The sequence below is a fragment of the Verticillium nonalfalfae genome (assembly GCF_003724135.2).
Source record: "Verticillium nonalfalfae strain VnAa140/NRRL 66861 chromosome Unknown scaffold_183, whole genome shotgun sequence".
Taxonomy (NCBI): Eukaryota; Fungi; Ascomycota; class Sordariomycetes; order Glomerellales; family Plectosphaerellaceae; genus Verticillium; species Verticillium nonalfalfae.
The window spans coordinates 4,880-18,671 of record NW_021167408.1 but is presented as its reverse complement, the minus strand read 5'-3'; the positions used below and the strand labels follow the sequence as shown (position 1 = coordinate 18,671).

General features: G+C 52.8%; 3 protein-coding genes across 3 annotated transcripts; 1 reads left to right on the top strand and 2 right to left on the bottom strand.

Moving 5' to 3' along the window:
• Window positions 1-7,510: 7,510 nt before the first annotated feature.
• Window positions 7,511-10,135, bottom strand: D7B24_003096 (uncharacterized protein; the record flags this gene model as incomplete). Its single annotated transcript, XM_028637290.1, has 3 exons — window positions 7,511-7,640; window positions 8,127-8,379; window positions 9,022-10,135. 3 exons carry the CDS (start codon window positions 10,133-10,135, stop codon window positions 7,511-7,513), a joined length of 1,497 nt encoding a protein of 498 aa, XP_028490833.1.
• A 298-nt stretch (window positions 10,136-10,433) lies between these two features.
• On the top strand, window positions 10,434-11,687 carry D7B24_003095 (uncharacterized protein; the record flags this gene model as incomplete). Its single annotated transcript, XM_028637289.1, has 2 exons — window positions 10,434-10,820; window positions 10,878-11,687. 2 exons carry the CDS (start codon window positions 10,434-10,436, stop codon window positions 11,685-11,687), a joined length of 1,197 nt encoding a protein of 398 aa, XP_028490832.1.
• A 218-nt stretch (window positions 11,688-11,905) lies between these two features.
• On the bottom strand, window positions 11,906-12,399 carry D7B24_003094 (uncharacterized protein; the record flags this gene model as incomplete). Its single annotated transcript, XM_028637288.1, has 4 exons — window positions 11,906-11,961; window positions 12,036-12,119; window positions 12,212-12,227; window positions 12,289-12,399. The coding sequence occupies 4 exons, from the start codon at window positions 12,397-12,399 to the stop codon at window positions 11,906-11,908; spliced, it is 267 nt and encodes an 88-aa protein (XP_028490831.1).
• Between the last annotated feature and the right edge of the window lie 1,393 nt (window positions 12,400-13,792).

Sequence of the window (13,792 nt, the reverse complement as noted above, 5' to 3'; positions counted from 1 at the left end):
ATCTCTTTCGTCACCTCTGAGATCGGAGTGGCGAAGCCGCTTGTCTCTGTGGCGGCGGCGCTGTGAGGTATCTCGAATCTCTACCTCGGATGACGAAGCGTGTCCGTGTTGGAATAATGAGAAATCCGACATCTCCACGTCATAAGATGTGGAGGAATCGGACCTGATTAGCATTTCATTAGAATAAAGGTTAACAGTGGGAGAACGGCTCTCATTACGATACCGTGGTCCAGCACTGCGGGGGCGTACGTAACTGTCCAGGCTCACGTGCATCGGCGGCGCGCGGTCATCGACGCCCCATCGCAAGGTGCCGAAGAAAGAGGCGATCAAGTCTTGGAAGACAAAAGATGGTGCAAGACTTTTCTTTGTAGAACGTACAGGCGGGTTGGCAACCCAGAACCCGTCACGTTGTAGGGCCAACAAAGTCACGAGAGACGGCTTGCCGTATCGCCAATTCGCCGGCGTACTCATAGACCGCTGATTAACCGCCATGATGCCGCTCCACTGAGATGGTGAATTAATTCTACTTTGGTCGATTATGCTGTGACGAAAGCCTAATATATCAGCGCGGCGGCAAAGCGCTTGCACAAAGGCATCATCGACGCGTGCCGCGATTGCGTTGCTGCCCACATTTGAAAGAGGAGCTTCGCGACTCAACCGAGGAAAGTGTCGTAGCGTGGGTAGAATCAAGCCCAGGAAGGCCGCCTCGGCGCACGGTGGACCGGTCAGGCGAGTATAAACACCTTCTTCGCATTCTGAGACCGGCGGCTGCGCATCATCCCAGAGCTCGCGAAGCGAACTGTACAGGGTCGGACGCTCAGCCCGAATCTCGCCGAAGCACCGTGGTGGATCGTATGATATACTGGTTTCAGTGCGATCAGCTAGCTCGGTGGCCTTGTCAGTCATGGACAGCGTGAAGATTGTCTTGAGGATTTTAGCGCCAATAGACAGATATTTCATGTTTCCGTCGAACAGCTCAAAGCTGCAGATGATTCCTCGGACCTTCAATATATTCCCCAGAATGACATCTCTCTCTGCCGAGTCTGTGACGTGGGGGAACAACTCGCCGTTGCTCATCTTAATCCGGATGAAATCGCGGTCGTCAGTGCTGGCGCATGGTGCTCTGCCTTGTAGCAGCCTGACGGATTGCAGGTCGAGGAGCGGTGGTAGGTGTGTCCCGCCTCTGAGAATATCTTCCCATACTTGATGCATCCGAATGAGGTACATCGCCACCATCTCGTCACAACGGGCCGCACTGATCTTCTGCCAGTTCCCTAGCTTCAGCTCTGGCCACAGACCCTCAAAAGGAACTAACTTGACCAATGCGTCGACTGTAGCACAGTGTCCAAACAAAGCGGCCAAACATTTGCGTTTTGGCTTGGTCCGAATCTGGGCCTCCCAGGCTTTGCGGAGAAGGGGTTTCCCCAAGTGCCAATATTTTAACACATGCCGGCAAATCTCGCCATCAGTAGGGGCGAGGCCCAGGCATGCTTGGCTTGCCAGCTTTTCGTAGTACCGTTGGAGCTGAGTAGGGTCTGTGACTGATTAGACCACGGTTCTCACTCGAGTAAGGGAGGAGCGCGATTTCTGGGGCGGGTTTCAGACCGAGATCAAAGCAGTGCAGACGAACGGGCCAGCATTCGTTGCTAGACCAAGTGGCCGCGACGTCCAGGAGGTGACCGTTGCCGAAGCATTGTATAGAAACATCGTCACGTAGATATAGATGCTTCCCGCTGATAATGGTCTCCCGGAGCGCAGATTCGGACACTTGTAAAGACGCGGTGAGTTGCTTCAGGGCCTCCCTCGTGATGCGGCCCCAAACCTGGAACTCGGCGGCACGCAACCGAACACTGTCTGCTCCGACGTCGTTGAGATAGTTGACGAGCTTTTCGACATCACGAGGGTCTTCAGTCTTCCCCCAATGATGTGGATCCCCTGGTAATGGACGTTGGACTAGCGACGGGTGCACCCAGACGACGCCAACCACGTGTCGGTCCAGAGAATCTGTCATGACGCCTACGATGGAACAATACCGATGAAGTGGACGAGGCAGCCCGAGGTGCAAACCATGCTGTGCTGCTATACTACATAGCTAAGAGCGTATTCGGCGTCTACGTAGAGGAACTTAAGTCAATTTGGGCACGGACCAAGTCGGCTATGAGGGATGTGAAGAGACTTATGAATACTAAAGAGTACGGATAGTAGCGGGCCTTACTGCACCTGATTGTCGAAGCTCTGAGGTACTCAAAGGTCGTTAAAAGTAGTGGGCATTTGGACAGTGTAATGATTTCTTGCTACCTCTACTCTACTCTGCCCGAGGTGGGGTGTGGGGTGTCCGGAGGGTCACGTGACCTTCCCGGATTGTAATTTTCAGCCTCGCTAATTAGGCTTTTACAATCCGAGCATCTCTCGAACCGCCGTAATTAATGGGCGAACCCGTCCATCCAACCTAATATACCTCAGCGTTCTAGCCTCTTTCATCCTGCCTGCGGCCTATTCTATGAGCTTTCGAGTGGTGAATGACAAGGCATGTCAAGAAGCGCAGGGAGTCGTCATTTCAGCATCTTGTCAACCCTTCCAATATCGACAAGCACGAAGTCAAGCTTCTTTCGTTTCTAATAACCAATCGCTAGCGGCTACGTCTCCTAAATGGCAGCAAGTTTCCCAGCAAGCGAAAGCTTCGGAGCAACCACCTCGAATACACGCTGGATGCGACTAAACGCGGGACAAGCGACGTTCTGAGAGGACGAGAGGTGGGGGGTGTCATCCTGGGGAGACGACAATGAGAAGTCACGGTGTTCGTGGATGGTATTGAAGCCGCTCTGCGAGCGACCGTTGAATATCGTATCGGTATGTTCTGTCGATAAAAACAGCTACCGGGCAAGCTTGCCGCGCTGACAATCGGACACATCGCGCCTAGCCGATCACCATAAATGGAGGTCGCGCTAACCCCCGCCCCCCCCAAACCCGACAATAGACGAACCCTCTCCTCGATGAACACGACGCTCTTAACCTCCACGGATACATACTTTATTCTGCACAATCGGCCCATCCCGTGTGGAGGAGAAAGGCAAGAGCAAGGTAAACGCAGCCTCCGCCGGGCGTCTGTGAAAAGGAAGTGGGCGAGAAGGGATGACAATGTCAACCGCACAGAGATCCTAGAAGAGAGTAGAAGCATTCTCGTGCATTCTGTCAGGAGCGTGAAACAACGGTATCCAAGCGCTCATAGTTCAGGCAGAAAATTGTAACCAGGGCGTACGGATCGATTAGTCGTGGGTGGCCGGCGCCCGAAGGTCATGGAAGAAACGTACTTCCATATTGAGGCGGCGAGTCTGGCATTATGAACGTCTTCGAATGACAGGACCGAACAGAGCAATGCTACACCTGTCATGAAGTCGAGCACACGGCTTTCAAATGCACTAAGTCCCAGCGGTGTGCCAGGTGCACCAAGGGAGAGCACACACAAGACGTATACCCATACAGTATGATGTATGCCCCGAGTCGGCGCTCAACTGTGGCCTGCATGAAAGCGTGGTGAGCGATATATATATAGAAAATTTTGCCGCGATATCGATACAGTCGACACCGGCATGTCCTGATTGTCCCAGTGGAACACCGCAAATCGTAGAGCCGTAGCACATTGCCTCGCAGGGAGCCATGAACTCATTCACCACAAAGGGGAAAGTTCCTAGCATATGCCTGAAAACATGACAAGTCAAGCATACAGGCTAACCCTATCTTGTGCCCATGACTATTCGCCCATCACTAATAAGGCAAGACAGATCAGCCCACGCCGTGTAATTCGCAACATAACACTTGCCAGTAGCCTATCTCTTCTTGCCACAGTTGGCACAAATTTGACCGGTAGGCGTGATGCCTTCATGGCAATAATCGCACCCGGAGGATGACATGAGACCGAACATGTGCTTCGACAGAGTTTGGGGTCGGTTATTGGCCTTTGAGCTTTTCTGGCTCCTTAATGCAAACAGTAATGACTGAAGTAGTCGAGATCACGCTTCGGGATGCGGGAAATTTTGCGCAGCCACTTTGATATGACGTCTCTGTTACGCCACGAATGGGGCAGCTCTCAGCCACTGATAGGCTAATAGTGGAATAACTGAGGTCGATAAGGAGCGAAATAGCAAATCCTGTGGCGAAGCGGGTTCATAGTATGGATCGGGAAAATAATACTGCGGGTATCTCGTGATGTTACCCCACACCATTTCCCGGATGATTGAACTCCACGTCACCTCCATTAGAGGCAAATTCACCCCGTCTCCCGCCCCTGTTGGCTGTTGCGTCCATGCGCAAGCAAATGGCCTCACATACTCTACCCCAGGAGCCTCTCTTCGGCGAGACTACTATATCATTGTCGGTGACTGCCGAGGAAGCCTCAGACTTCTTCTTGGAACACGGGTTTTTCTACGAGGCGTCCAAAGACATTGGCCAGCTCATCGCGGCACTCGGAAGGAAAGCTCTTGGGCCGGATGGTCTAAAAGAACTTCGGCGAGTCTCTTCACAACAAGGATCTGTCAGTCATCCGCTACCATCGCAAGGTGTCGTTTCTAACTGTCGCCAGCGCCTTTACAAGATCCTCGAGCCTTTCATTCGCGATAGACCCTCTTTCAGCTGTATACTTGGGGAAGATTTGGGGGTATTCTTCGCTCACACCATCGATGACATCCCGAAGAATCGAGCCATAATTTACATGTGGGGGAAGAATACGCAACTGGAATTGTCATACGGTTCCTTTAAGATACTCCTGAAGGGTGTTCAGGCATCGAATGGCTTGGTGCAAGTACCGTATGTCTTTCTAAAGAAGCGAAATTTGGAGGAAATTAGCGTGAATATGCTGGAGGGCGGCGTGTAAGTTGAGTCACAGAAGCGATTTCTCCTCTCCGCGCTGACAGACAGTATTATTATGCATCCAAGGCAAGTCTTCTCAGTCACGACTGGCTTCGGAATCGGATATGGGTGCCAAAATGCAGATAATCCTCGGGACCTTACCCGGCGTCCGCCTGTTCCAAGTCCCAAGGCAGGATAGCGCTATTCGGTTCGTCCAACTCGAAAGACTGCCATGAAAGGTGAGATTGTGCAGCCTGATCGTTTTCGGTCGTATCGAATTGCGAATACACCAATGTGTTAAAGAGCTGCGAGGTATTGAACTCAGAATACTGGCTGGCGGACTGGTTCAGAGGGAGAGGGACGTAAGGTGATGTAGGCGATTGGAAAGGATTGACAGCGTTCAAGTTTAGTTCTCGTGCCATCGTTGGTTGATCGAAAGCCACTGTTTCAGACAGAGATGCCAAGGGTGCTTCCGTCGCTAGCGATGGGTGTTCAGTCCTACCTGCTGCAACTTGCGGTCGTGGGCGACGTTCTCGGCTTGGGCTTGTTGAGCTCCTCCCCCCTGCAAGGCCAACTTTCCCCTCGATCTCGGTGCGAATCGCTTCGCATCGTTGCTTAATATACCGCTGATGGGCTGGAGACGCATCTGTTGTACATTTATGGTTGATGAATTTGCTACTTTTGGTGTAGGTAAGCGAACAAGCAGGGCAGACCTCATGACATTCGTAATCTGGGTGAGGGCGGTTAGAGTCTGGTCTACATGGGCTTCTCTGCAACGTACGTATAGCGCAATGCCGAATATACTCCCGCTTCCGTCTAAACACTTTTCCCGCGCAATCGTTGTGGTAACACTGGAATTTCTTCCGTCGAATTGTAGAATGCTTCTGGACACTCTCCGGTTTGCTGTGAGGCGTTTTCTGGGGGCTTTCACATTGTTCGATAGTTTGATGAAGTCCAACATCGCAGTGATCGTATCGTTGTTTGCCGTCATCACGGTGTGAAAGCAGCGCCAAGAGGTGCCTGATAAGAGGAATAACCTGTGCCTATAATATTCTTGGCAGGAATTGATGTTGGCCAAGTCTAATGCTCACCTGGTATGTTTGCACATGCTCGGCTAGTTCAGCATCTGAAGAGAAGGCTTTTGAGCATGTATCACAGCGTGGGGACATGGTAGCGATCGTAACCCATCGACCAAGTGACTGGAGCTAACGAGGATGTCGTGAGAGGATGATTGCTGACCCCGCTTCTGGAAGTCCGAGCTCAATATCACGTGCTCAATCGCGATCACCCAATAGAATTCCGAGTTGGCCAGGTTCCCTCAACAGACACCCTGCGCCTGTCACTCCGTTTCCTGGTTCGTGACGAAACTTCAACCCATCATTGAGATCGTTCAGGCAACCGAATGCTTCCGCAAGAGCAATGGCAAGTTCGGTTTTGAGTACACCCAGCTTCTTGTTCGCCGCGACGACGACTATTTCCGTGCGAAGTCATTATCCCGCAAGGTCCACCTCAGCAACACCCACCTCGGCAACAACGAACTCCAGGACTTCGAGTTGATCCCTTGCGAGGCTTACCGCCCGATGTTGCCTTCAGGCAGCTCCATCGCACCAGAAGCCATCGGCTACCTCAAGCAACCGAAGCTTTTATCATTCAAAGACAACTCAGACTTGACCGAATCTCTTCTCAAGGAACTTGCTGCCTGCGAAAGCGTGAAGCGCAGGCCTCACCCCAACCTCGCTGCCTTTCATGGTTGTCACGTTATCGAAGGTCGAATCGCTGGCTTTTACTTCGAGAAGTACGTCGAGACGTTAATGGACTGGCCACAGTCCGAAAGCTTTTCGATCACCCCGGCTTTCGATGAGAAGAGGCATTCATTTACAAGAACTGTCGGATTGTCATCGTGACTGGTCATGCTACGAGCTAGATTAGCGTTGAACTTCATCAAGGGATCTTCTTCGTACATTGCGTTGTCGTTGGATACTGCGGTGGGTCCGTTGAGGCTCAGGTTTAAAGTCCGCTGATGTTTTGAACTTATTCCGTGTACAGGAAGACCATGTGAGGCTGGTCTCCTGTCTTGGGTTTTATGCCTTTGATGCTTCACGTAGATGCAGAGGTGCAGATCGACTTCCCGAGGTGCACTTGCACGTCCACCCGTGCACTTGCACGAGCCCTCGTGCACTTGCGACACCGTGCACTTGCATACGCCACGATCAGCGGTAACCGGGCGAACCCGTCGTTTGGTCGATCAGCCATACAAGCACGGACCAAAGCGGGGTAGCCAAATCCCCAGCCACAAAACGCAGGGTAGACGCTTGTCCATGTCGGAGAACCCACGAGGATACCTAGTTTCCGGATTGCAAGATTAGAGGGTGGCCTGCGGCTGTCGTGTTGTAGAATGACTCTGCCAATCAAATGGGTGGATGATGGCTCAGCCTTTGCAGCCTTGCTGACATATCTCCACCGCAATTGGACGAGCGAAAGGTGCCGTTGAAGCCAATGGAAGCTCGTGGAAAGAAGGCAAACTCAACACTTGCACAACGAGTCGCCACATTCAACCTCGTTTGTCAACAGTGCATGTCGCAGCCATGTATGGAGATGATGCCTCCCACTATTGGTCTAGTGACGAGGAGACGCAACCTCAACCGGACGACGAATCATGTTCCGATCAGCCAGCCTCCCGCGCGTTGACACCAGTCCAGCGACCTGCCCGAAGGACGTTGCCATTTGTGCCGTATGCTAACTGGGATCCAGACCAGACGTACGACGACTTGCCTCCGACGTGTCTTTGGTACGTTCTGGAATGGAAAGTGATGTTCAACAACCGGAGGGTCCGAGTGCAAACCGAGGAAGGCCTTCCGGTAGCCCCAAGTGATTTCTAGGCCAAACACCTATCGACCAAGGTGACCGACATTACAAAAAGCCCGGCTTATCGCTTCCCATCTCAGACCGCCATCTTCGCCATCAAAAGATCTTGTAAGAATCCTTGACTCGACACACTTGAATCCCCAGTGTTCTTGTACATACCCACTGCCTCCTGGTTCGGCGTTCTCTTGTTCGGCACCAACTGCGCTCGTTCAAAGTCGATCATCATGACTCCATTCACTTCCAGATTCACCAACATGTTAGCGACCCGCACATCGTTGTGGACCACCCCGTGTTCATGTACGGCTTGCAACGACCGCACTGCCATCTTCTCAAGTAAGTTCCTCTTGCCTTCGAAGCTTCCGCTTGCGTCGATGCGATGCCCTCCCCAGGACAGAAATGTCAAATGGACCACATACACCCGATGGTCATAGTAGTAGATCTTTTTCATTGGCCGCAGGTCGATGGCGCCCAAAAACACAGGCACGTTGGCTCCCTGAATCGACCGGAGGCGCTCGTAGACGGCAGCCTCATGCTCGAGGTCGCGGATGAAGGCCTGCACCGTTCCCTTGCCGACGAATGTGTAGCCGTACGCAATCATGGTCACCTGGAAGAGAACACCGCGGGCGCCACTCACGTATAGCGGCCTGATTCCGTCGTCCAGTGATTGCTCTAGTTGCTTTCGGAGAAGTTGAAGCCATTCTGTATGGTTGACCGGGTGAGGTGCGTGGGTAGAAGCACGTTTTCGGGCACGGAAACGGCGTTCATTGCGGTCATGGCGATCGTGTCCGGTGTGGAGCGCTATGTTGGGGCAGTCTCTGTCAAGGAAACCACTCCTAACCAGCCCCAGTAGGCATTTCTGTGTGCAGTATGCCCGGCCTTTCTCACCGCCTCCTCGTGGTTGTCGGGACATAGCGTCCTGATTAGATTTAGTTTCCTGTCTTCTTCTCCTCCGTGATCGCGTTTCCATCGGGGTTGGGGTATCCGGCGGATTGGGTGTCAACTCGTCATCAGATGACTCCGGTTGATCCCTTCTTAACGTTCCCCTATCGACCTGGTCTCCTCGACTGGCTCGACGTCTCTTCCAACGACGCGCATGCGGTGATCGGTCGAACCCTTCGTAGGTAGTCGGCTTGTAGCCTGATGAGCCGCTCGAAAGCGATCTTTCGCTCTCGGGAATCGATCGCAGTGTCATTTCGAAGTCCTGTGCCCACGTTCTCAGGCCCAAGGTCACCCGCCGGCGCTGTTCCTGTCCATGTATACGCCGTTGCCCTGGTGAGCCAAGAGCCAAGAGGCTAAAAGCCAGATACTGACCGACGGCCGTACAGACGTGAGAGTGCTCAGGATGGGCAGCCACCTCCGGACCGGGTTCCGCGAGGTGGTAATACAGTGTTTCCGGCTCCTCCCAGTCGACCTTGAGAAACACGATCGCTTCGCCTGTCGTCACGAGACCATACTCAAGACCGCCCTCGATCATGTAATGGTAGGTCTGCGTGACGGCGGATGCTGTCAGTCTCTCCGCGTGGTATTGGAAGAGTGCATCCGGGGCGGCGGAAGTTGGAATAGTTTTGCGATTGACGACGTCATTCGGAATGTTCATGGCCCGCAGACCGAGACGTAGGTGTGGTGTGGTTAGCTTGTGGGGTGGCTTGTACTCGGAAACGAAGACCATGGTACGACTTTCCGAGGGTCCGTCGTTGGATCGGTAGACGCAGATCTGATCAGGACGCAGCTGATTGAGGTCATGTCTGTGGTCAGGTGTCTGTGGTGTCGAGGGAGTTTGACGGTCGGCCACCTCTTGAGCGACATCGCTGATGGCGTGGGGATGGTTCTCGAAGACAATTCCTCTGCCCATGTCAAATGCGCGTCTGACACTCTCCACCTGTTTGAGTTGCTCTGATATTGTTCTGACTGGGTCTTCTACACTGTTGTGTAAAAAGAATTCGAGCGTCTTCTCGTTTGCTATCGGTCGCTGAGAGATCCGGTGACCCAAGCCGGCTAGAAAACCGCGGCTCTCAAATAGGCGACTGTCGGTAGGAAAGCTATCGTGGAGCGTACCGAAGATGACTCTCTGCTGTTCCAAAAAGTCAGGCCATGGTCGAAGATGCGTTGGACACCACTTGTTGCGGGGGTTGGTAATAGAGCCCTTTGATGTCAGTTTTTTGTCTGTTTCGACGACAAGTTTGAGGAAGACATGGATGTGGCAGGCGACGATGTACTCGATGAACGTCGTGAGTCGAGTTTGTTCCTCGGCATCCTCGGCGCGTTGTTGCTCTCTCTCGGCGCGTTGTTGCTCTCTCTCGGCACGTTCTTGCTCTCTCTCGGCTCGTTGTCGTTCCTCCTGTCGATCTCGCTCTGCGTCTTCGGCGCGCTGCTCCGCTTGTCGCAGGAGTTCTTGGAGCTCGTCTACACTTTTCGTGTACGCCATCGTAATCCGACAAAAGATGCGCACGATGGAGAAAACGATCGGTAGATGTAGATGTGGGGCCGAAATCTGTGACGCGTCGGGACTGCCTCGGATTTCCGCTAATATGTTTGCTTATTAATTAATGGTGTCTCCGCAACCGCCTGGTAACACTCGGTTTCCGATTAACCTTTAACTGAAATCAGCCACGCTTTACAGAACTTGATCAGCCACGACTGCCACGTCTGCCGCCACGTCAATCAATTAGACAGCCTTCATCCGAAGCCAACCCCGCTCCCTCGCACCATCACACAATCTCGCGATGGCTACAAACCCAAAGCTTGCGGACCTTCTCAAGAGAAACGCTCCCGTATTAGACTCTCTATACTCATTTCTGACGATTGCCGATGTACAGCGATTACACAGAGTCTGTAAGGCCTTCTGGTGGCTCAGCGATGACATACGATCGCGGCTCAAAACTAAACTCAAAACTAAACTCAAGCAATTTGTCGACGAGCCTCAGACTTTCCTCCAGCAATTGAAGGTGAATCGTGGCTTGGTTCATGGTCTGTTCGTGCTGAACGTTCTGACCTTGAACCGTTCTCAAGATCGTTTCTTGGATGTGCATGTTGAGCATGGCGCCCCCTTTGATTCATTCGCCGACTATCTGGAAAACACCGAGCATTATGTTCTCCAGAGCATCGAGACGGTGGGTTTTGTTTCAAATCTGTCAGGATTACTGTACTAACACAGACATGGCAAACAGAAGTATAGTATCTACGGTCGTGGCTCTGCCACCGCTACCACTATTCGTTTAAGAGCTTACAATGGTGCACCGGGTCAAGCCATTCTGAACTCCTCTTTCACGACTGCAGACGTCAATGTTATCTCATGGAACAAAATCTATTCAGTCTTTCCCTCGATGACTATTGACGACCATGAGTTCTACCCCTTGAAGCCTCTCGACGATAGCTTCGGGGTTCATCTGAAAGAGCTTAGTCGACACGGCTGGACGACACGCGACTTGCGCTGGCCAGATACGACGACCCGACCGCTTCGAGGATCAGGTCAGCGAAGGTTCGGCGACAGTCTGTCGCTCGTCTTTCAACTTGGCGATGACTCTATGGAACTAAAAGACTTGGAGATCACCATGTTCTCTCGCTCCATCGAGTACTCTCAATTCGACGTCATTGAAGTACAACTCCCCCGATTGGGGTTCGGTAGAGCCGCCTCAAATGGTGGCATGAATCCGATACCTTTTCCAAGGTCCTCCATCCGTATGGAGGTGAATGAGGTCGCCTCACCAGCCTTGCGTTTTCGATACACATGCGGCGACAAGACCCACCACAAATCGTGGTTCCAATTCATCGAAGAACGCCTCAGACGATGGGCTCTGGTTGAATTATTCAAGATGAGCCCTGAAGGCCGGCCCAATAACTTTGCCAATGCTGGCCCCCCTCAGAATTTCAGAATCTCTCTTCCTAGTGGTTTTGAAGCGCCGAAAGATTGGGATTACGCTGATGATCAGATGCCACCATGGTTCGATTTCTGGGAGAAACAGAAGGACCCAGCGTAATGATACTTGGGAAGCAGTTGTGAAAGTAGAGACAGTTTCGTACGACTGTACCGTGCCCTACGTCAACTGTTTTGCAGGTTTCTAGATAACTACAGAGCTTTCCGCTGAAGATTTCAACGAACCCAAAGCAGGTGTGACACCAACCCCGCACCGCAGTCTGTGTGAGGCACATGTTCTTTTGTACATAGGTCGCGTAGCCTTCGACATCACCATGCACTTCAACGATCAAGATGTTTGGGCTTGCAGCCACTGGTGATGGTGGGGCTCTTTTCAGCTTTGCGGGCAAGGACAGTGTCAGCTTTGTGGCCTCAAGCTGATCCTCTCGGTATTTTTCCGGCTTAAACATACGCAGGGAGGATATGGGTCCGCCGGCCGCGACGGAACCATCTGACTTGTCGAGGTCTACGGCCGCGACGAGCCCAGCCCCGATGTCTGTTGCCAATGCTTAGATCGAGACCAGTCTCGTCTATGAAGACGAGCTGGTACGACCGCAGGTGACATTTTCGTGCATATATTCATCTCACAGATCTTAATTCCGTTCTTTCGCGATATTTTGAGTAGCCTTTTACCGCCATCCGTCCTTCTTCAGGGTTCTACTAACGATAAACCGTGTCACCTCCACATCATCGAACTCTTTTTGGAGGAAAGCGACCATCTCGCGGAGGAGCATGCACGGATTCCAGTCGAGCTTGTGGCTCAGGGCAGCCAGCATGGACGTCGGCCGGCACCGTTGGTTGATGGCATCGTGATGGATCCAAAAAGTGATCGGTTCGTTTCATGGCGAGAAATTGAGCGGGTCGAGCTATTAGCTTATTTGTAAGTGTCCTGTCACCTTGCGACCGACTCTCTAGCATGCGCCGGATCACATAACGCTGGCCGAGGCCCAGATTTGGCGCCGTTGTATCGAGCTGTTGTAAAAACCTAACTTCACATCACGGTGGCCTTGGACAAGGCCTCATCAACATTGGCTGTTTCGGTAAAAACTAATATCGGTAATTGATGTCTCGTCATGTACACTGTCCCAACTCCCAAATTCTCGCACAGTAAAGACGCATGGGTCTGTGCGCCCAAACATCACTGGATAGTTCTCCAGCTAGACACCGAATTCGCTCCTAGCTGTAGACGCCGGAGACGCCGAGACCCTCTGTATCGCCACTTCTTATTTGTTTCGTTGAAGTACGGCATCAAACCGATCGAAGGTGGGTTGGTCTTGACGCGGGACGGCGCGACACGCGAACTGGTGGATCCCACTCCACGTGGCGCCCCACCTGCAGCCATGGCGACCGAAAACGACACGATCAACGTCGCGTCTGACGAGGAAGGGAGGAATGGTGTTGAGCAGCGACGACTTCGACCGCGCAAACCGAGCAGCAAAGCCATCGAAAATCAGACAATCGACGATACAACCGACGATGCGGAAATCACGACTAGGAAGCCCAACAGGCGCAATGCCAGAGCGGCGTTGGGAGGACGACCGTCCGTGGAGAAAGAGCGACAGGTAGACGACGACACGTCGCGACTCGCAAAACAGGAACCGATGAAGCAGCAAACGAAGCTCCTCAAAGCAGTCTTAGTTAAGCTCCAGTCACTGGCGGAACTGATTGAAGATCTTCAAGACGAAAACCGAGAACTTAAGAGGGACCTTCTTACGACTAAAGACAAACTACACATGGTCACGGAACAAATGACAGAACAAGCCCAGAGCATACGCGGAAGCGCCGAAGCGATTGCAACGATGGTTACAGGGCAGCAGAGGTCCGAGCCATCCTACGCAGACATTGCCCGAATGCCACCGACCAGCCGACTCGACAACGCGGGCCCGGGCCCCACGGCACCACCGGGTCCAACAGACGTGGTCTTCTGCACGATCGACACGTCAAGGATCGAGGACGAACAAGACGAACAACTGACACCGGGCGCTGTTCGTACCCTCACGGAAGGCGAGGTCAGGGTGGACCAGAGCCAATCCGATTGGCGTTGCCTGGCTGTGACCAAAGACCCGAAGAAGCCTCGAATCAGAATTGCCTGCAGAAACGAGGAGGAGCACACCATGGTGAAACGGCTCGTGGGAGCCAAGCTGCCGCGGGGAGCCCGGATGCTGAGAG